This window comes from Python bivittatus, unplaced genomic scaffold, assembly GCF_059951505.1.
Source record: "Python bivittatus isolate LINGU-HERP-01145 unplaced genomic scaffold, Pbiv_v1 ctg000080_np1212, whole genome shotgun sequence".
Taxonomy (NCBI): Eukaryota; Metazoa; Chordata; class Lepidosauria; order Squamata; family Pythonidae; genus Python; species Python bivittatus.
In genome coordinates, this window is record NW_028277035.1 from 90,509,728 (window position 1) to 90,533,807 (window position 24,080).

Below are 24,080 nucleotides of genomic sequence, written 5' to 3' on the forward strand. Positions count from 1 at the left end.
AGTGATCACAGTCCTCACCCACTGGCTTTCAGCTTTTAATTGTAAGGTGGCTTGTGGACCACTTTGGATCCAAGAATAAGGGAGAGGCTGGCATTCTGCTTTGCAGGGCAGGAACCCCATTTTCATGCTTACCTTTTGTTTAAATTAATGAGATACCTTTAAAAAATAAAGAAGCCAAACACAATTCAATTTAGTAGAGGCCATTTCAGCATTCCAAAGAAAAAATCCATTTTTCTTTAATAAGTGGTTGTTCTTATTATATGCCTTGACATAGAACATTCTTATTGATTTGATGAGGTGAATTCAGTGCAGTGCTAGCCTACTTTTTAAACCTTATTTTAGGTATTCGATTCAGTCGCTGAACCAGCATAAATTAGCAATAAAATTAAAACTTACAACCCTTCCATATGAAAGAATAAATTCTTACAGGCTATGAGGAAGCAACAAAAAAAGTAAATGAATATTAATATTAATAGCATGGAACTACAGAACCATTGCAAGGTAAAATGATCACTGTTTGTCATAACGGACATGAACATTAAAACTTTATATGCTATAATTTTTAATATTGACATGTAAGTCATTTGCCACCTACTGTTGAAAATTATGGAAATATTATAGAAAATTATTCTATACAGTGTACTCTCTGAAAAAATGATAACCATAAAAGTGCAATGTTATTTTATGGCAAAGGAATGTTAATTTTAATATGAAGGATTTCATAGCTAACAACGCAACAATGAAAAGGCAGGATTTGTCATGGCTAATTAATTCTTATTTTCTTCTGAATTTTGCAAGCTGATCCACAAAATTTAGAAACATGATAGGCTACTATCAGGGAACAATCTGAAGGAAATAAAAACATGTAAAAATCATCAGAACGGGTAGGCAGTGTGGTCAGCCTTGGAGAGATAAGAGTTATTTGAATCTCCCTCTTAAATGAGTAATAAAGAAGTTGAAGAGTTGCAGCGACACACAGTATTCTTCCAGAAGAGTCTGCCCAAATTCCCAGGGCATTCTTCCAGGTGAGAGCTCTTCCCTTCTCCTCCATCAAGAACAGCCAAGGAAGAACATTATAGTCTCCCAAGCTGAAGCCCCCTTTAGCCTTGGAAACTGCTGGCTGTCTTAGATGGGGCACAGGAGTCACTATATACTTTTGATGATATCGGTATTATTAAGAGCCATCAAGTCAGTGTTGACTTACAGCAACCACATAGATAGAATTTCTCCAGCATGATCTATCTTCAACCTCGTCTTTTAGTTCTCCCAACAGGGAGATAAGGTAGCCTATTAAAAACAAAAAAAACCTTGGAGCAGCCCATTTTGTAATTTTGCAGTGGTTCAGGATATTGAACAAAGTCAGCAATGGTCTAATTCAGTAAGCAGGTTAAGTCTACTGAAATAACCCAGACCAGATGAGTCTGAAACAGGACCACATGAGTTATATTTGAATATGAAACAATAGATTAAGATTGATTGATTGATTGATTTTGATAGATTATATGCCATCAAGTTGGTGTAGACTTTAACTGACCACATAGGTAAATCTTTTCCATAATCTGTCCATAAATTGGTCTTTCAGTTCTTCCAAGGGTACTTTCATCACCACTATAACTTAATCTGCCCCCTTGCTGCTAGTCCTCCTCTTCTCTTTCTTTCCACCTTTCCCAGCATCAGAGCATTCTCCAGAGAGCTGGTTCTTCACATCATGTGTCCAAAGCAGGATAATTTGAACCTGGTCATTTGTCCTTTGAGGGAAAACTCTTAGTTGATTTGTTTGATGGTCCATTGGTTTGTTTTCTTGACTGTCCAGAATATACTCAGGAGTCTTCTCCAACATCAAAATTCAAAAGCATCAATACTCTTCCTATCCGGATTCTTCAAAGTCCAACATTTACTTCCATAGAGTGTCACAGGGAATACCATGGCTTGAACGATTTTGATCTCTGTAGGTAGAGACACATCACAGCATTTGAGCATCTCTTCCAAGGCCTTCATGGCTGCTTTACCAAGTGCTAGTCTGTGGCAAATGTCTTGACTGCTTCTTCCTTTACTGGCAATGGTTGATCTTAAAAGCAGAAGCTATCCATCACCTCGATATCTTCATTGTCAGTTCTAAGGCTGGTTGTTGTGCCTGTTGTCATTAGTATGGTCTTCTTTACATTTAATTTTAGTGCCTTTTTTTTCCACTGTGCTTTTTATATTTTATTATTAGAGCTTGCAGATCCTTTCCATTTTTGCCTATGAAAATAGTGTCATCAGCATAATGCATGTCATTGATGTTTATTCCTCCAATTTTAAAACCACATTCGTCTTCTTCCCATCCAGCTCCCCTTAATATATGTTCAGGATATAGGCTGAGCAAGTAAGGGGAGAGCATACAGCCTTGTCTCGCCTCTTTGCCAACCTGGATCCAGTCTGTTCTGTCCCTACTATGGCTTCCTAGCCTGCACATGAGGACAATGAGATGTTCTGGGATTCCCATTTTTCTGAGAACATTCCACAGCTTGAATTGACTGACACAATTTAAGGCCTTTCTGTAATCAATGAAAAACCGTACAGACTTGTTTTTGATATTCTTTGACTTTCTCAATTATCCAGCATCTATCAGAAATAATGTCTCATGTTCCTCGGGCTTTCCTAAAGCCAGCTGGCCTTTTCTAAAGCCAGGTTGAATATCAGGCATCCCTCTTTCCATCTCTTTTTCTAATCTGTATTGGAAGAACTTAAGCATTATTTTGGAGTATGTGAAATTAAGGATATTGTACAATAGCTTGCATACTTTGTTAAGTTTCTATTTTGGGGGGAGGGGAATATAGGAATGTAAATCAGCCTCGTCCAATCTATTGGCCACTGTGCTCTTCTCCAGATTTGTTGGCATATCTTGGTTAGAACTTTAGTGGTTCTTCTTCTGTTGCTTCCAACTTGGTAATTGACACAAGCCATGATTCAGAGTCTGACTCTGACTCTGATTCTGACAGTGTTGCTCCAGGTGATCAGCCACAGGCATCTCCTGATCAGCTGGAGCAGTCAGATGATGAGGCATGGCTCCCAAGCCCCAGATCCAGACGCACATAGAGGCCAGCAGAGCAGCATCAATCAAGGAGGCTCCTCACAGGCCAAAGGGTGAGTCCTGAATAATTGTAGTCAGCTGCCAGCAGAGAGATTTACGTAGCTTGCTTTGAGTTCATTCTTGGTTGGAAAACAACCATGTGAAAACCGAGCTCATGTCTTGTGCATATCCTGAATTTCTGACTTCTGGGCTGGCTGACTACCCGATTTGGCTTTGTGACTCTTGGCATTGTAATTAGACTACTCTTTTGCTTCTTGGACTACAAATGCTACTTTACTTTGATAAGTCTTTGATTAACAATGTGACTGTTGTTATCTGCTTCTCCTTCTTGGCAACTGTACCTGCTATCTTGAAACAGAACAGTAATGACCAGAATGCTGATCTTCACCGTCTAGTACTAGAGTTTCTTGTAAGTAGAGAACATCTTCTAAGGTACCTAGGATGCTGATGTCTCTCCTGTACAATATTTCAGTAAACTCCTTCCACGTTCATTGGATCTCTTTTGAATTGGTTACTATTTGTCCACTGGCATCCTTGAGCATACCAGTTCAAAGTTGGAACCTCCTTCTGAGTTCAGAGATCTTTTGAAAGAGTGTCCTTGTTTTTCCATATCCATTTCCATCTTCAACATTTTATTTATTTAATTATTTAATTATTTACTTATTTATTTATTCAATTTGCATAGCTGCCCATCTCAACAAGTGACTCTGGGCAGTGAACAATCATAAAATAAATTAAAAACAGATTTCCATCATAATACAAAAATGAAAATGCACATAGCAGCCAGGAGAATGTTACAATTCATGGTTGTTAACACAACCAGGAGATGGAACCCGTCACACACCCTGGGCCCCAGGCCCATAACCAGGTCTTTAGGGCCTTCTGAAAGGCCAGCAGGGTTGGGGCCATCCCGATCTCTGGAGGGAGGATGTTCTATAGAGCCAGTGCTAGGGCAGAAGAGGCATGTCTCCTGGGGCCTGCCAACCGGCATTCCCTGGCTGACAGGACCAAGAGCAAGCCCACCCTGCCGGACCAGATTGGACGGGTAGAAACAACTTGGAAAAGACAGTCCCTCAGGTAACCCATCCCAAGGCATGAAGGGCTTTAAAGGTGGCAACCAGCATCCTGAATTGCACCTGGAAGCACACTGGCAACCAGTGCAGCTGACGGAGTAGTAGTGCTATATGTGCTGAGTGACCAACATCATTCACTACCTGTGCAGCTTCATTCTGCACCAGTTGAAGGTTCTGAATGCTCTTCAAGGGCAGCCCCATGTAGAGTACATTGCAGCAATCCAGTTGGGAGGTCATGAAGGCCAGGAATGGGCACAACTGGGGCATAACCTGAAGTTATGCAAAGGCCCTTCTAGCCACAGCTGCTACCTGCTCTTCCAGCAGGAGCTGTGGGTCCAGGAGGACCCCCAGATTGTGCACTGGGTCCGTCTGAGGCAGTGTCACCCCATCCAAGACCAAAGGTGGAAAATCCTTGGCAGTGGAAGGTCCAAACCCCCAAAGCCACTGAGTTTTGTTGTTGTGCCCCATCCAGGCCCCCATAGCCTCCAGGCACTAGGACAACACATCCATGTTTTATAGATGTTGTTGTAGTACTACTTCTTGTCTCTTCTAACAGCTCTCTGAAACTCTTATTTTAAGTGAGATGTTTGCCTTTCTTAACTAAGGAGACATGGCTAACAGTGCAACAGAAGTTCTCCTATTTTTATGTATGGTTTTAAGCCACCTTTTCAACTCAATTTGAGTGATCAAAGCAGCAAACAATAAATGACAAGCAAATACCTAAACCTTTGCCAGAATAATTCTGTTTAAATATTCTTACAGTTAGAAATGAAAGCAATCCTATCAGAATGTTCAGCAAAATGGGAGTTATGTCACAGAAACCTCTTTTTTCATATGGAAATGGTTTTCCAAAGTGAATTTTAAATAAATGCATCCAGTTGCTAAGGCAGTTGATCCATTATTATAAAAGCATAGGTTCTGCTATAAAAATGCCCCTCTAAGTCATCACTTGGAGAAAATAGTAGTTGGGATCAGGTCTGGAGCTTCCAAGGGGGATCACTTTGAGCCTGAAGAAAAGTGTTGCAAAGAAGACCCAAAGACGTCCATCACCTGGAGAGGCCCTGTAAATGAATCATACAGGTACCTGACATCTTTTCATTGAACAATGAATTTCTGACAATATTTCCTGCATTACAATACAAGGACCGAGCTTCTGGTATGACCCTGTCCTGCTTTCCCCTTCATGAGGTGAACCAAATTAGTCTGTACATTAAGCGGTAATGCATTCCATCCCTGATTTCATAAGACAGCAATCCAATGGATTAGTTTTAGATGTCCTTAAAGGAATAGCTTCAGGAAATATGATGTGATTTTATGAATTGAAGATGAAAACCCAAAACTTAGATGAAGACCAACTGGAATCTCTTATCTTGCAGTATAAAGAGTATGAGCTTCTGGCACATTCTGCCCTTCATCTTTGCCATTCATGAGATCAACCAGAATCCAAGGCTGTTACCGAACATCACCCTTGGCTACAGCATCTATCAGAACTTTTTCAATGCAAGAATGACATACGAGGCCATGATGGACTTGCTGTCTACAGGACGGGAGAGTGTCCCAAACTACAGTTGTGGAAGACCAAATAATCTGTTGGCTGTGCTTGAAGGGACTGATTCTGAGCTCTTCAATTATGTTTCAACCATGCTGGGCATCTACAAAATCCCACAGGTATGAATGGATACTGAAGTTAATTTCACTTTGCAAAATCTCTTGATAGTCCAAAAGGGGCCAGATAATAAATAAAATGAGTCAGGTGGTGGAGCTTAAAGGATACCTGAAATAATATATGTCCATCATGCACCCAAATATTTCTTCCTTCATTCTGGCATCAGTGCACATCTTGGTTTTTTTAATGATACTGTACACAGGTTTTACAGAGTTCCCCTTTTTTGCAACTGAACTAGCCTTCATCCATAGTTCAAGTGAAGTGCTCCCAACCATCCTCCACATGACATTTGCATCTTCTGCCAATCCTTCTTCTGCCTCTTTTCACCCTCAATCCAACCAAATCCAGATGAGGTCTCAAAGACTGTGATGGAAGAAAAAGTGGAGTAATATTATTTTGAGAGGGGTTTTCCCCCCCTACTTTCACTTAAAGACAATGGAAACATAGCCAGGTGACATCGTTTTTCTGCTGAGTTCACATAACATTCCATCATCCCCGATCCATGATGGAGAGATTGGTAGCTGAGCTGGTATTATAGTAGTATTTTGCTCTTTGTTCTTGCACTGTTCAAGATGTGAAAAATCTGCCACATTTCTCCTCCCACGATTTTGGCACAAAGTTGGTAATAGGTTATGGCTGGGAACACAGACAAGGGGTACAAGACAGGGAGGCCACATTTCATGCTTGAAACTGAAGGAGAAGTGGAAGGAATTTATCTGCCATGGGGGAAAGTCCCTTAGATGTAAGCACTTATTTCTGTCACTAAAAGCAAAACAATCAACCATCTTTATTTCATCCTAGATCAACTATGGGGTCATCAGCCACATTCCTGAGCAGAAACATCATTTCCCTTTTTTCTACCGAGTGAGTCCAAAACAAGAGCCTCCTCACTCAGCGATTCTGAGTCTGCTCCTGCATTTCCGATGGACGTGGATCGGCCTCGCTGCTCCGGACAATGAAAATGGAGAAAAGTTCAGAAGAACCTTTGAGCCAGTAGCCTTAAGGAAAGGTGTCTGTGTTGCGTTCTCAGAAATCTTTCCCATGCTTGTGTATGAAGGGGCAAAAAAGCAAACCCGTCAATATTTTAGCAACACTAAAGTAAAAATTATTGTTTGTCAGTTGGACTTTCAGGCCACATTAATATTATCAGTGCTAATACTAGAAATTGAAAAGAGTAAAATCCTGTTTGGAGAAAAAGTATGGATGGCCACAGCTTTGTCAGATATAAGTATGAGTCTTTTTTACCAAATGGTTAATCTCCAGCATAATCATCTTTTATTATCCTTCTCAACTCAGGCAAAGAAAAGGACACAATATTATGATTTTAATTCGTACTTCTCTGCTAGCGAGCAGTTTGGGGAGAGGGTGTTCCAGTGCTCCTATTCAAGCTCCTTGTTGTCTAAGAAAGTTTGGAATATATGCCTAGAAAAAGAGAACTGGGAAATGCCACCCCGTGATATGGTTGCCAGAATCCTGTCTGAGGATGGCTCCAGTATTTCCACAGCAATCCAGGTTGTGACCTGGGTCCTCAATGCTGCCTCTTCCTCCCATATGAGTCAAAGGAGGGTGCAGGTTGGAGACCGCCAGATGCCTCAGGTGGTACAGCCGTGGCAGGTAAGACTTCTCCTTCGAAGTTCTATTGAGGTTCCCTCTCAGTTCCTAAATGTTACGTTAGAGATGAGCAGGGATGGACAGGGTGGGGGTGGGGGTTCCCAAAAACAGCTGCCAGTTTCTAATATTTGTTCTGACCAGATGTGGAGGCTGAAAGAGAGAGAAAGAGAGAGATTCAGTTGCTGAATCTTCTAGACTGAACCAGGTGTGTTGGTTCAGGGTGCTTGTGAGAATAGACAATGATGTCTTAAGAGAGATAGGAAGACGCTTTCCACATTTGCCAGATAAATAAGCACTAGGATGCCACAGTAACCATCATGTTCTCTCTTGAACATACAACATTGGCCTGATGTAGCTCTCATTTCCTGTCCTGCCATTGCAAGGAGGGGTCAAGTCTTTCTTCCTCTCAGCATCTTCCGGAAACAAGCAGAGCAGCTGACCTGCTTTTCACTACAGCTTCCTGGTCATAGCCTGGCACTTTTTACTTTTGCCTTTGCAATCTCCCAAGATCCCTTTCCTGCTCCTTCTCCCCCTTGGAAAATCAAATCTTAGAATGTGGAACCCTGTTATTTCTCCCAACGCTTTCACTTTCCACCCCCACCTGTTGGTTACACAAAGCTCCTGTAGAAGGTAAAAAGTTGCAGAGCCCCAGAAGACCTTAAAAGAATATCCTGATATGAGATGTGCTGCTTCTATTGCCTCTGTTTTATTCACTTCCAAATGGCCCTGTAGTGTTTCTGTGTGCCCAGCTTGTCAGAAAGGAAGCAAATTTCTGGCTACGCTGTCTTCCATCTGTGGTGCATTATCAGCCAGTGGGAAAAACACCCTCCAATCACAGCATTGCAGGAGAAATGCCACAGGTCTGGTTCCATCACCATCTCACCTCTGGCTGTGTCACTAGCTCTCCTCTCTGGGCTACTTCTCTTGGCCCTTCTCCTACACCCCACCGTCTCTTCACATGATGTTCCCATTTCCACAGAGGGTGATTGAACCCCACCCCTTTTTCATATGCATTGCATGTGGTTTGCCTCCCACTTTTCCTTCTTAGATCACCTAGATCAGTGCATGTTTCCTCCAGCAGATGACATGGACACAGGGAAGGAGGCGACAACCCCACAGTAGAGGGGAAGCAGCAGGAGTGCCTTGGGACATTTATTTATTTATTTTTATTATTATTAAATTTATATGCTGTCCATCTCCCCAAAGGGTGACTCTGGGTGGCTCACAATTAAAAACAAAAACCCGTAAACAATTTAAAAAAATACTCCATTAATAATTAAAATTAATTAATCCATTTAAAAACTATACAACAAACCCTATACATAAATGCTAAACACATTCAAGATGACAGGGGGGTGAGATCGAGTTGATGTTCCAGACAAGCAAAACTGGGATGCTGGTGTTTTTGCAAACACCAACACCAGAGGTGGGGAAACAGCCATAGCAAGATGGTCAGATGACACAGCATCTGATTACTGGAGTCAAGACATGTTTGTGACTTGAGATTAGCAATATCATAAAACAAAGCAGAGCAAAATGGGAGAGATGAGGAGAAAGAGAAACAGAGAAAGAAAATAATTTGACTAGATTCCTCCTGCCACATTTGCAGACAGAGGAACTGAGCTGAAATACCCCAGTTTTGACTTAAGGCTTGAATGGGAATATGGACATTGCAGGTGTGATTCTCCATGTCTTTCTAGCTTCATCCTATTCTAAGAAACTTCCAGCTTTACAATCTTTCAGTGGATGATATCTATTTGGATGAGAATGGAGATCCTGTTGCTGACTTTGATATCATGGACTGGGCAGTATTTCCTAACAAGTCTGCGGCTGGAGTGAAAATTGGGAACATTGAAAAAGAAGAAGTCTCTTCAGATATCAAGTTCTCTATAGATGAGAGTGCCATCATATGGCCAACATCCTTTAACCAGGTTACTAAGTCTACTTGTTTGTGGATTTTATTATTTAGCTATTCCTATGTGGTTCATCTGACCTTATGGTTTTCTTGTCACTCTGATGGAGGGTTTGTGCTGGTTGAAGGAGACACTACTATTTCTGTGGAGTCCTTGGGGTTCTCTGAGCTTGGTTGTTTCCCTGCAAACATTTTGTTATCTAGCTAGGTAACATCTTCAGTGCTAGAAGGGAGTGGGGTTTGCTCTGTGTTTATATACAGTGGCTGGCCCTGCGAGACTTGGTGAGGGTGTGGGCTTTGTTTTTATTCTATTTTTTCCTCTGGTAGTTCCTTGATTAGGGTATTGTTTACTGCTTGATTGTATGTCTGGTGGTAATTTTAGTGTTAATCTCTGCTTATCTGGGTGATGATTGCTGGTGAGGAGATGTTCTGGTCTTTTGTTTTCCTTTCTATTGTCTCTTTTGAATAGTGTGTAGATCTTGTTTATCTCTATCTGCCTGTTGATGGCTGCCTTGTCTGAATACCAAGCTTCCAGGAATTCCTTCACATTTTTGGATTTAGCTCGCTCTAACTTGCTGGCAGTTTCCCAGTTGAAACTATGGTTAACAGGCACATGAAACATTTGCAAGAAAACAATCAAGCTTAGAGAACCCCAAGGACTCCACAGTTCAACCCTGAGCTACAAATATTCTCTTCTGTTGGTACTACCATTTCTCCTGGACCTCTCAAAAGACCTACTGCTGACCGTGGGAATGCCAGCATTGTTCTTGGGTAAGATGGAAATCATGTTGTCAGTTGGCCAGTGCTGCTTGCTGTCTGCAAAGAAGATAAGCAGGCCCGCAAAGACCTTTGACAATGAAGGACTTACTGCAGGTCGTCTTACTCAGTGCTTGCTCAGAACTAGAGTCTGGGCTGGTAGGAAATTGAGATCCAAAATACACATGTTGGAAGACAGCAGAGACTTGAGGACATGTTATGGTAGATGGTGTTCTAGCAATTGCTAAGATAGGAGCAAGCAATCTTCTGCTTGCCATGCTTTGGACTAGACTTCCCATCGTTTCTTACCATTGGCAATTCAAGCTGAAGCTGATGGGACCTGAAGACCAATGCATGTTGCCTCTCACTGGAAAAAAACAAACCAACCCAGAAGTCTAATGATGCCTGGACAGAGGAGCCATCAGCCTTTTCTGAACATAGAGGGGACTCTGGGTCCATATCCTGCTGAAATGAAACCACTAGTGGGGATTTTTCACCAAAACATATACTGTTAAAAATGAGTTTCTGAACAAAATATGTGCATTATATTTGGAAAGAGATCTTGAAAGTATCTTCTTGAGTTCATGAAGCCATCTTGGCACTCACTTGCATGTTTCCATAATTTTCTTTATGTTTAGAAGGCGCCTTTTTCTAGATGTACTGACAGTTGCCTCCCAGGATATGCCAAGCTCACGAGAGAGGGAGCACCAGTTTGCTGCTACGACTGTTCTCCGTGTATGGAAGGAACCATCTCCAGACTGGAAGGTAGGTGGCTCCAGGACAAAGAAGGAGCAGCAGCCTTGTATTCTAGGGACAACTGTAGGAAACAAAATTTAATCCCATATTAAATCAGACATGCATCCAGACTCAGGAAACAGACTAAAGACTCAGCAAGAACTGTTCAGTGAATGTAGGAATTTACCATGGCGGATGCTTTCACAAAATGCTGAAACAATAAAAAGCAATCTTGAAAAAGATGGAGGGACCTTGAGAGTTGACAGAATTCAAAACACTTATACAGAGCCAAGATCAGCTATGAGAAGGCATAGATAAGTTGTTTTTGAAATAGGACACGGCAATGGAAGAAATAAACAGATGATAAAACAGATGCAAATCTTCAAAGAAATAATCAAAGTATAAAAATGAGAAGAGCAATGGAAAAGGAAGATCCAGGAAATTTACTCCAGGTTATAATTTAAGGGATAATTGGTATAAAAGTTTTTAAAGATGGCATATAACTACATCAATAATAGGCAGAATAGACAAATCATATAAAAATAAATCTTGGAAATGCCATAACAAAGAAAGATCGTTTTATCATCTGTGGAATTTATGCAAAATCCTCAAAAGCATTGGAACAAAATACATCAACATGTTCAGAAAAATCCTAAAGAGAAAAATTGAACTGAAACCACAAATACTCTTTTTAAGAAAGGTTCCAGAAAACAAAAATGAAAGCATCACAGTCTAGGAAGGTATATGCTGACAGCTGCAAGAACAAATGTGGCACAGAACTGGAAAAGACACATTTTGTCAGATTGGGAGGCCCAGGTGGAGAACATGCAGCAATGGCAACATTGACAGTATCTGCAGCATCTGTGATAGAAGTCTAAAGAAATTTAAGCAAGAATGGCTGCCATACATACTACACATTACAGAGCAGGGCAAATTTAGACTTTTGGAACACGGTTTTTAGAAAGAAAGTTATGAGACTAATCAAACTAATAGATGAAGGGATTCAAATAGATGCTAGCAAGAATCTTTAATGTTTAATGTAAAACACGCACACACACACGCACACACACACAAGCTGTGTGTATGTGTGTGAATGTGTGTGTGTGTATATATATATATATATAGGCCGGACTAAAAGACAGCACTGAGGCACTGATCATAGCAGCACAGGAACAGGCACTAAGCACCAGATCAACAGAAGCAGGGATCTACCACACTAGACAGGACCCAAGGTGCAGGTTGTGCAAAGAGGCCTCGGAGACAGTCCAACACATAGTGGCAGGGTGTAAGATGCAGGCAGGAACAACATACACTGAACGGCACAGCCAAGTAGTTGGCACTGGGTACAGGAACATCTGGACAGTGTATGGCCTAAACCGCCCCCCGAAGTCCAAATGGGAGATTCCACAGAAGGTCGTGGAGAATAACAGGGCTAAGTTCCTGTGGGGCTTCCAGATCCAGACAGACAGGCAGGTACTGGCCAATCAACCAGACACTGTGGTAGTAGACAAGGACCAGAAGACAGCAGTGGTGATAGATGTAGCAGTGCCAAGTGACAGCAACATCAGGGAGAAGGAGTATGAGAAGCTGGAGAAGTACCAGGGCCTGAAGGAGGAACTAGGGAGGAAGTGGAAAGTAAAGGCTAAAGTCTTCCCAGTGGCGGAAGGAGCACTTAGGGCTGTGACTCCTAAGCTGGGAGAGTGGCTCCAACAGATCCCACGAACAACATCAGAGCTCTCTGTGCAGAAGAGTGCAGTGCTAGGAACAGCTAAGATACTGCACAGAACCCTCAAACTCCCAGGCCTCTGGTAGAGGACCTGAGATTGAGGAAGACACATACTGCCCATAGGGGTGAGAGGGGAATTTGTTACGTATATGTATATGTATATGTTTGTATACATATACACATATACATACACACACACACACACACATATATATATGTTCTGCTCAGCAGTTGGGGAAATAAGGAGAAGGGGAAGGGAGAATGTGTTGCTAGAGCATTTTTCCATAATGATTTTCTGCTTTATTCATGGTTAGTAATTATTTCTTTTTGTGTAATTCACTTGTCACTGTCCAATGTAGACCATTTTTTCCTTTGCATTTCATTATTCTAATAATAAAAATATTTTTTCAAAAAAAGAGAGAAAAAAAGAAAGAAAATCTTCATTGCTTTATTTACACCCTGCTTTGGTCAGTGGGTCATGAGGTGCCGAATGCCACTGAATGACTAGTTAAACGGCAATTCTTTGTGTTTTCCAGATGTAGCCCATTGTGAAAAGTGTCCAGATGACCAGCATTCCAACAAAAAGCGAGATCAGTGTGTCCCCAAAGTTATAACTTTCCTGACCTCCAAAGAAATGCTAGGTCTCATCCTGGTTATCTGTGCCTTTTTTTTGTCCATAACTACTGCCTTTGTTCTAGGAATCTTTATTAAATACCGAGAAACTCCCATAGTCAAAGCCAACAACCGAGATCTCACCTACATTCTCCTGGTCTCTCTCCTGCTTTCCTTCTTGACTTCCCTTCTATTCATTGGTCAGCCAAAGGAAGTGACCTGTCTTCTTCGACAAACCGCCTTCAGTGTTGTTTTCTCAGTTGCTGTCTCTTCCTTACTGGCCAAGACTGTCATGGTGGTGGTGGCGTTTCTGGCCACAAAGCCAGGCAGCAGGATGAGGAAATGGCTGGGGAAAACTCTGGCCAACTCCATTATCTTGTCCTGCTCTGGGGTTCAGGGGGGAATCTGCCTGATATGGCTGGGAATCTCTCCCCCATTTGCTGACTCTGACATGCATTCCCAACCAGAGTACATTGTACTGCAATGCAATGAAGGCTCCAATGCCATGTTCTACACTGCACTGGGCTACTTGGGCTTTCTGGCTGCCATCTGCTTTTTGGTGGCTTTCCTGGCCCGAAAGCTGCCGGGGACCTTCAATGAAGCCAAGCTGATCACCTTCAGCATGTTGGTTTTCTGCAGCGTTTGGGTCTCCTTTGTCCCCACCTACCTGAGCACCAAAGGGAAATACATGGTGGCCGTGCAGATCTTCTCCATCCTGGCCTCCAGCCTGGGCTTACTGGGCTGCATTTTCATCCCTAAATGCTACATCATTATCTTGAAACCTCACCTGAACACAAAAGAGCATCTCATGATGAAAACCGATCAGGCCTCTTAATTTTAGAATCTATTTTTTTCTATAATTTACTGGTAATTTAAAATAATATCAGTTAGATTTAAAGTTCTTTATACGTTTTCTCAAATCTTACTTCCTTGCACGTGACTTTGAACTTTAAGGACAGAGAAATAAAATAAATAATTTAAATTCCATCATTATGTTATTTTTTTGAATCACAATCTATATACAAGCAGAATCATAACGTTACTGATATTAATTAAATGAGCATTTTTAATGATAAAATTCTCTTTCATTTGTTAAAAATGAATAAGAAAAGACAGAACAACTTGAGAAAAATGAGGGAAGATAGAGACAGCCAGTAGACGCAGGTTCATCTCTCACAATATAACAAATGGGAGATTTATGGACATCTGAAGAAATAAAAAAGCTTTTGATAATTTGGAATTTCCTTTTGTATTCATGGATTTCAACTGCAGCTTGAATTTTCTCACATGAATAAAATGAACAAGAGGCCAAGATATTTGTAAATGGATGTTATCACCAAATTAAAAATGTTTTTTAAAATATTTTTTATTAAAATATTTTGCATATATAATTATATATTATAAAGAAATTATGCATTATAAAGAAACCAACAAGACAAATTTGGAGGGAGGCATCGGAAGGGAAGCAAATTTTGGGAATCAAAGTACCAAATCAAGAACAGAAACTAGAATTATATGCCAATGATGTTGTATTCAGAGTTGCTCATCCAATGTATTCTTTTTAACCAGTAATGGAATTAATACAGCAACATGGTTCTATCTTAGGATATCAGATTAACAAGAACAACACAGGGAGGATTACACGGACTGTATCTGAAGAGGAAAGCCACATTTATAGTAAATGATACACTTTAATATTACTGTAAAATGGATTCAGTACCCAGAAATTTATTTAACAAATTTTTAATAAAGATTAATTCAAGAATAATCATTTATAGTTTTGGGGAAATACAATGGCCAAAATCTTATGATGGAAAAAATTAAAGATGTCCTGCATAGGAAGAAGAACAAAAGGAAAATGAATATTTTACCCGGTCTCAACTTTCTATTTCAAGTGATTCCAATAAGGATTGAAGATAAAACATCGAGTGAACAGCAAGGACAAATCACTGCCTTCATTTGGTCAAACCGAAGTCTAAAGAATAAATTTAGGATTTTGCAAGACGTAAAAGAAAGAGGTGGATTGGTTCTGTTAAATCTTAAACTATACTGTCAAACAGGCAGTTTGACCTGAATAACAGGTTGGGTTAAATGTCCATTCGGCTGAGTTAGCTCTCCCAGAAGGCTTGCATCTTTGGTTAGATAGAAGCCTGCAATCCATAAGAGATGACTCAATTATAAATAGCATAGTCCTTCCAAGGGAAAGGGTACTAGGAAGAGATCTCAACCCTACCAGGACAGGGTGGATGTGGAGGAGTGTGGAGATGGCCTTGAAGGAAATATGTGTCATGTGAGGGAGAGAGGAATGAGTTTGAAAGTGCCCTCTGCACGTGGGAAAGGCCATGCTGAAAGTGCTGAATGGAGTGGCTGCAGCAGGCAGAAAGAGTAACCACCTCCCCACTTCCTAACAACCTTGCAAGGTAGTCCAGATAAGAAACACAGCCAGAAGTACCACCTCTTGTCAGATTCAGCCGGCGTGGCACGGCTAGAAACTTGCTCAGCCGCGCTTAGTCAATTGCAGGCGCTAGCTGGGGAAAAAGGGGAAGTGAGAAACCGCGAACTGATCAGAGCCAGGTGGCGCCACTTGACTAAAACCACAAGCGGATATTTTGTATCAACGCCAGCTGGCCTCGAGCGCTACAAACAAAGGGAAGCAATCAGCGCGTGACTGAGAACTCCTGGCTTTGCGCGCAACAGAAAAACCCGACAAAGGCAACAACAGCACAACCCATAGACGGCAATCAAGACCACCAAAGAATCGGACTGAATCTGCCATTAGTATGGGGGGGGGGATTTCTGTGGGTAATCTGTAACTAAGCAACAGGGCAAGCACGGGAACTGGGGAGCTATAAATTACGGTGCAAAGTGTGCCAAGCCAATCCTGGCTTTGTCTGTACTTACTTACGTTACGCTTGAGTAATCCTCTTTGCTGAACACACGTGTCACGAGAGTTTCTCTGAGACGAACGGGGTAAACCTTACAGCTCTAACTTTATTGTAAGGTTACATGAACAGAATCTTCCAATTCTGAAAGGACGTCTCTCCCCCCTCACCTTTACAGTCCAAGAAACTAGGGAGGGTCTCTTCTGAGATGTTTGCCACAGCCCCATTCTTTCTGGGGGCTCACCCATTTTACTGCTTTGTGCACCACCCCAGGGTTGTTGTTACAATATGGGTAGCTATATAGGTTCAGCAGCTATATATGTCTTAAAAGAAAATAAATACAAATAAATAAATACAAAAGCCTAATGCATATATTTGAAAGAGAAAAAAAGGGCCATGACCTTTTGATTAAAATCTCTGGACATATTTATTTGGTCCCTGCAGAACCTTTCCCCTCCCTCCATTTAACAGATCCTGTAGACCTACTACTGTTTCATTCTTTCTGTCTAGTGAAAACAGGAACATCCTCAATTCTGAACCAAGGTTGTTGATATGAATATATATAACTCCCTTGTAACTATATATATAGTCACATTGCCTGGAACCAATGAGAATCAGCATGGATTCTTGGACACTATAGCCTAGAACATACAAAGCCTAGCTATACTGCCAAGAGAAGTTGTAGGCTTAGATTTCATGGAAATTGTAAACATGGAGATTGCTGACTTCCCCTGGATATAGTTATTCTGGAGTATCTGACCTGAATTGAGGATGGTGCCTCATTCACACCAGGGCAGGGAGGAATTACACTCTTTTCTCTGACCAGCTGTATAATATTCACTTGTATTAAGACCTCCCAAGGTTGCAGGAAAATTGCATGCAGAGCAAGAAAAGTAAAAGTTGTTAAGTGCAGGATGCAGGAGGCAAGACACGGAATCATCTGAGAGGGATATTAGCTTCAGATTTTGAGAAGAGATAAGGAAGGTCTTTGAACCTGCAACACCTGCTCACTGCAGCAAATACTTTGACTAGACTCAGCAGCAAAGTGAAGTCAAAGGGAGGAAATACAGAATGGAGGGAATGAAACTAATTTGGGAGGAGTGGGGAGAACTGGTTTAGGAATATACTGAAGACCTGAACTTTGGATGTCACAGTGGGAAGAGGGAAGGAAGGAAGGGAGGGAGGGAGGGAGGACGTTAGTTTGCAACTAGCTGGCTGCATTGAAAGATTACTCATGAACATGAGATAAGGCCAAGAAGTCTCAAGGCTTTGTGCAAAAAATGTCAGAGCAATAATTATCAGCTGAGTCAAAGAAAACTGGAAAGAGATAGAAATTGACCGTCTGGAGCACCAGAGAAAAGGTTTGGAGAGATCTAACTTATATGGAGAGAGAGGCAAGGAGAAGAAGGAGAGAAGACCCAACTGAAGACCTGACCATGAAGGCCAAAGCAAGCAGCCAGTTCCCTGAGACACTGGAAGAGACAACTGAAGGAGCACGTTTGGGAAGTGAGTAGGAAGGAGAGTGAGTTTGGTTCCCGGACTCCTCATTCAATAAGTTAGTATCATGTGAGGTTTCTATCGTACTGTGTCCTGGGTCAGTACAAGGTTTTTAAGGGTCCAAAGTAAAAACTGCCAAAGGTTCACAATTAGAAATGGGACATTGGTTTTTCCTTCCTGGATGCCCTGGGGAGGGAAGTCCCAGAATAGAGCATCCCCCTCTGCTGATGGAAGAGTGTACTGTAACTAGTATCTGGAGGATAAGTTTCTCAGGTAAAGGGAATAAAAAGTTTGCTGAGTTGTTTTCTTGGTGACTCTTAAATTGGAACTATGCCCATGAGTCATGCAGAATTTTTCCGCTCATGCACACCAGTAAATGAAGTCATACAGAGAATCAACTGTGATCCCTAAATACCTATATAATTATCAAAAGCACAGTGATTTCTTCTTCTTCCACCAAAGCCTTTGGGATTCCCTCCACCCACAGTCATTTTGAAACCAAGTGAGGGATATTTAGTAACTCTCATCAACAGAACTTGACAAATATTTAGTAACTCCTATAAAAAAAAAGCCTGAAAATCTGGTCCATAACTATCACAAGGACTACGGAGAACATCTGGCAGGATTCATGTTGGCAGGGACTATGCCACTCAGACCTGTAATGTTTCTGGTTGCAGATCTGGTGCCAGGCAACATTTCATATCCTCTTGATCAGGTCTGCGCATCTGTGTTCTTTGGTGAGAGAATTTGGCTTCACTTGCAACGGCTCTGAGACCACAACAGTGGGACTGGTCTCCGAGAACAAGAGCAGATCTCCATCATGATATGCAAAATTCTGCTGCTGCTTCTTCTCCTGGTGTCCCATTTTCCTTGTGGGACGTTGATGACCAAATGTCCACTGAATGTCCAAAAAGAGATAAAACATGAATTTAATTATTACAAGCCAGGAGACTTCCTAGTTAGTGGAATCATATCTACAACTAGCACGATATTTTTTCCATTCATTTTCTCTAAACCACCAACCAACAGATTTCGAAGGTAATTCTTGATGTGTACTTAACCCTGTTGATTAATTTTATCCTTTCCACGGTCTTCTTTTTAATAGGGATGGCTCCCATTTCAATTTCTCTGCTCTCTGTCGACTTTTTTCCTCTTCCTTTGTTTTAAGGAGAAGGCTGAAATTGTGTGGGAGGGTGTCCTGGCTCTTCACAACATAACTCCCTGTAATGCCAGGGAGTCACCAAACCCCCTTTAGCTGAAGGCAAAGACGCAGGATTCCTTCCCATTTTATTTTCCTGTTCTCTTCAATGATGCACTGCTCTCTCTCCCCCTCCCCCTCATCTTTCCCTTCCTGGGCAAGTGATCACAGTCCTCACCCACTGGCTTTCAGCTTTTAATTGTAAGGTGGCTTGTGGACCACTTTGGATCCAAGAATAAGGGAGAGGCTGGCATTCTGCTTTGCAGGGCAGGAACCCCATTTTCATGCTTACCTTTTGTTTAAATTAATGAGATACCTTTAAAAAATAAAGAAGCCAAACACAATTCAATTTAGTAGAGGCCATTTCAGCATTCCAAAGAAAAAATCCATTTTTCTTTAATAAGTGGTTGTTCTTATTATATGCCTTGACATAGAACATTGTTATTGATTTGATGAGGTGAATTCAGTGCAGTGCTAGCCTACTTTTTAAACCTTATTTTAGGTATTCGATTCAGTCGCTGAACCAGCATAAATTAGCAATAAAATTAAAACTTACAACCCTTCCATATGAAAGAATAAATTCTTACAGGCTATGAGGAAAGCAACAAAAAAAGTAAATGAATATTAATATTAATAGCATGGAACTACAGAACCATTGCAAGGTAAAATGATCACTGTTTGTCATAACGGACATGTAAAACTTTATATGCTATAATTTTTAATATTGACATGTAAGACATTTGCCACCTACTGTTGAAAATTATGCAAATATTATAGAAAATTATTCTATACAGTATACTGTCTGAAAAAATGGTAACCATAAAAGTACAATGTTATTTTATGGCAAAGGAATGTTAATTTTAATATGAAGGATTTCATAGCTAACAACGCAACAATGAAAAGGCAGGATTTGTCATGGCTAATTAATTCTTATTTTCTTCTGAATTTTGCAAGCTGATCCACAAAATTTAGAAACATGATAGGCTACTATCGGGGAACAATCTGAAGGAAATCAAAACATGTAAAAATCATCAGAATGGGTAGGCAGTGTGGTGAGCCTTGGAGAGATAAGAGTTATTTGAATCTCCCTCTTAAATGAGTAATAAAGAAGTTGGAGAGTTGCAGCGACACACAGTATTATTCCAGAAGAGTCTGCCCAAATTCCCAGGGCATTCTTCCAGGTGAGAGCTCTTCCCTTCTCCTCCATCAAGAACAGCCAAGGAAGAACATTATAGTCTCCCAAGCTGAAGCCCCCTTTAGCCTTGGAAACTGCTGGCTGTCTTAGATGGGGCACAGGAGTCACTATATACTTTTGATGATATCGGTATTATTAAGAGCCATCAAGTCAGTGTTGACTTACAGCAACCACATAGATAGAATTTCTCCAGCATGATCTATCTTCAACCTCGTCTTTTAGTTCTCCCAACAGGGAGATAAGGTAGCCTATTAAAAACAAAAAAAACCTTGGAGCAGCCCGTTTTGTAATTTTGCAGTGGTTCAGGATATTGAACAAAGTCAGCAATGGTCTAATTCAGTAAGCAGGTTAAGTCTGTTGAAATAACCCAGACCAGATGAGTCTGAAACAGGACCACATGAGTCATATTTGAATATGAAACAATAGATTAAGATTGATTGATAGATTTTGATAGATTATGTGCCATCAAGTTGGTGTAGACTTTAACTGACCACATAGGTAAATCTTTTCCATAATCTGTCCATAACCTGGTCTTTCAGTTCTTCCAAGGGTACTTTCATCACCACTGTAACTTAATCTGCCCCCTTGTTGCTAGTCCTCCTCTTCTCTTTCTTTCCACCTTTCCCAGCAGCAGAGCATTCTCCAGAGAGCTGGTTCTTCACATCATGTGTCCAAAGCAGGATAATTTGAACCTGGTCATTTGTGCTTTGAGGGAAACCTCTTAGTTGATTTGTTTGATGGTCCATTGGTTTGTTTTCTTGACTGTCCAGAGTATACTCAGGAGTCTTCTCCAACATCAAAATTCAAAAGCATCAATACTCTTCCTATCCAGATTCTTCGAAGTCCAACTTTTACTTCCATAGAGTGTCACAGAGAATACCATGGCTTGAACAATCCTGATCTCTGTAGGTAGAGACAGATATCACCTCGATATCTTCATTGTCAGTTCTAAGGCTGGTTGTTGTGCCTGTTGTCATTAGTATGGTCTTCTTTACATTTAATTTTAGTGCCTTTTTTTTCCACTGTGCTTTTTATATTTTATTATTAGAGCTTGCAGATCCTTTCCATTTTTGCCTATGAAAATAGTGTCATCAGCATAATGCATGTCATTGATGTTTATTCCTCCAATTTTAAAACCACATTCGTCTTCTTCCCATCCAGCTTCCCTTAATATAGGTTCAGGATATAGGCTGAGCAAGTAAGGGGAGAGCATACAGCCTTGTCTCGCCTCTTTGCCAACCTGGATCCAGTCTGTTCTGTCCCTACTATGGCTTCCTGGATTGCACATGAGGACAATGAGATGTTCTGGGATTCCCATTTTTCTGAGAACATTCCACAGCTTGAATTGACTGACACAATTTAAGGCCTTTCTGTAATCAATGAAAAACCGTACAGACTTGTTTTTGATATTCTTTGACTTTCTCAATTATCCAGCATCTATCAGAAATAATGTCTCATGTTCCTCGGGCTTTCCTAAAGCCAGCTGGCCTTTTCTAAAGCCAGGTTGAATATCAGGCATCCCTCTTTCCATCTCTTTTTCTAATCTGTATTGGAAGAACTTAAGCATTATTTTGGAGTATGTGAAATTAAGGATATTGTACAATAGCTTGCATACTTTGTTAAGTTTCTATTTTGGGGGGAGGGGAATATAGGAATGTAAATCAGCCTCGTCCAATCTATTGGCCACTGTGCTCTTCTCCAGATTTGTTGGCATATCTTGGTTAGAACTTTAGTGGTTCTTCTTCTGTTGCTTCCAACTTGGTAATTGACACAAGCCATGATTCAGAGTCTGACTCTGACTCTGATTCTGACAGTGTTGCTCCAGGTGATCAGCCACAGGCATCTCCTGATCAGCTGGAGCAGTCAGATGATGAGGCATGGCTCCCAAGCCCCAGATCCAGATGCACATAGAGGCCAGCAGAGCAGCGTCAATCAAGGAGGCTCCTCACCGGGCAAAGGGTGAGTCCTGAATAATTGTAGCCAGCTGCCAGCAGAGAAATTTTTGCAGCTTGCTTTGCCTGGAAATTTTTGCAGCTTTGTTTTGCCTGGAAAACAACCATGTGAAAACCGAGCTCATGTCTTGTGCGTATCCTGAATTTCTGACTTCTGGGCTGGCTGACTACCCGATTTGGCTTTGTGACTCTTGGCATTGTAATTAGACTACTCTTTTGCTTCTTGGACTACAAATGCTACTTTACTTTGATAAGTCTTTGATTAACAATGTGACTGTTGTTATCTCCTTCTCCTTCTTGGCAACTGTACCTGCTATCTTGAAACAGAACAGTAATGACCAGAATGCTGATCTTCACCTTCTAGTACTAGAGTTTCTTGTAAGTAGAGAACATCTTCTAAGGTACCTAGGATGCTGATGTCTCTCCTGTACAATATTTCAGTAAACTCCTTCCACGTTCATTGGATCTCTTTTGAATTGGTCACTATTTGTCCACTGGCATCCTTGAGCATACCAGTTCAAAGTTGGAACCTCCTTCTGAGTTCAGAGATCTTTTGAAAGAGTGTCCTTGTTTTTCCATATCCATTTCCATCTTCAACATTTTATTTATTTACTTATTTACTTATTTATTTATTCAATTTGCATAGCTGCCCATCTCAACAAGTGACTCTGGGCAGTGAACAATCATAAAATAAATTAAAAACAGATTTCCATCATAATACAAAAATGAAAATGCACATAGCAGCCAGGAGAATGTTACAATTCATGGTTGTTAACACAACCAGGAGACGGAACCCGTCACACACCCTGGGCCCCAGGCCCATAACCAGGTCTTTAGGGCCTTCTGAAAGGCCAGCAGGGTTGGGGCCATCCCGATCTCTGGAGGGAGGATGTTCTATAGAGCCGGTGCTAGGGCAGAAGAGGCATGTTTCCTGGGGCCTGCCAACCGGCATTCCCTGGCTGACAGGACCAAGAGCAAGCCCACCCTGCCGGACCAGACTGGATGGGTAGAAACAACTTGGAAAAGACAGTCCCTCAGGTAACCCATCCCAAGGCATGAAGGGCTTTAAAGGTGGCAACCAGCATCCTGAATTGCACCTGGAAGCACACTGGCAACCAGTGCAGCTGACGGAGTAGTAGTGCTATATGTGCTGAGTGACCAACATCATTCACTACCCGTGCAGCTTCATTCTGCACCAGTTGAAGGTTCTGAATGCTCTTCAAGGGCAGCCCCATGTAGAGTACATTGCAGCAATCCAGTTGGGAGGTCATGAAGGCCAGGAATGGGCACAACTGGGGCATAACCTGAAGTTATGCAAAGGCCCTTCTAGCCACAGCTGCTACCTGCTCTTCCAGCAGGAGCTGTGGGTCCAGGAGGACCCCCAGATTGTGCACTGGGTCCGTCTGAGGCAGTGTCACCCCATCCAAGACCAAAGGTGGAAAAACCTTGGCACTGGAAGGTCCAAACCACCAAAGCCACTCAGTTTTGTTGTTGTGCCCCATCCAGGCCCCCATAGCCTCCAGGCACTAGGACAACACATCCATGTTTTATAGATGTTGTTGTAGTACTACTTCTTGTCTCTTCTAACAGCTCTCTGAAACTCTTTTTTTAAGTGAGATGTTTGCCTTTCTTAACTAAGGAGACATGGCTAACAGTGCAACAGAAGTTCTCCTATTTTTATGTATGGTTTTAAGCCACCTTTTCAACTCAATTTGAGTGATCAAAGCAGCAAACAATAAATGACAAGCAAATACCTAAACCTTTGCCAGAATAATTCTGTTTAAATATTCTTACAGTTAGAAATGAAAGCAATCCTATCAGAATGTTCAGCAAAATGGGAGTTATGTCACAGAAACCTCTTTTTTCATATGGAAATGGTTTTCCAAAGTGAATTTTAAATAAATGCATCCAGTTGCTAAGGCAGTTAATCCATTATTATAAAAGTATAGGTTCTGCAATAAAAATGCCCCTCTAAGTCATCACTTGGAGAAAATAGTAGTTGGGATCAGGTCTGGAGCTTCCAAGGGGGATCACTTTGAGCCTGAAGAAAAGCGTTGCAAAGAAGACCCAAAGACATCCATCACCTGGAGAGGCCCTGTAAATGAATCATACAGGTACCTGACATCTTTTCATTGAACAATGAATTTCTGACAATATTTCCTGCATTACAATACAAGGACCGAGCTTCTGGT

The 24,080-nt window shown here is 41.4% G+C and overlaps 1 protein-coding gene across 1 annotated transcript; it reads left to right on the forward strand.

The window, feature by feature from the left end:
* Positions 1–5,532: 5,532 nt before the first annotated feature.
* Positions 5,533–13,999, forward strand: LOC148216811 (vomeronasal type-2 receptor 26-like). Its single transcript, XM_088134723.1, has 5 exons — positions 5,533–5,814; positions 7,109–7,426; positions 9,124–9,354; positions 10,730–10,856; positions 13,089–13,999. Exons 1-5 carry the CDS (start codon positions 5,533–5,535, stop codon positions 13,997–13,999), a joined length of 1,869 nt encoding a protein of 622 aa, XP_087990849.1.
* Positions 14,000–24,080: the final 10,081 nt, after the last annotated feature.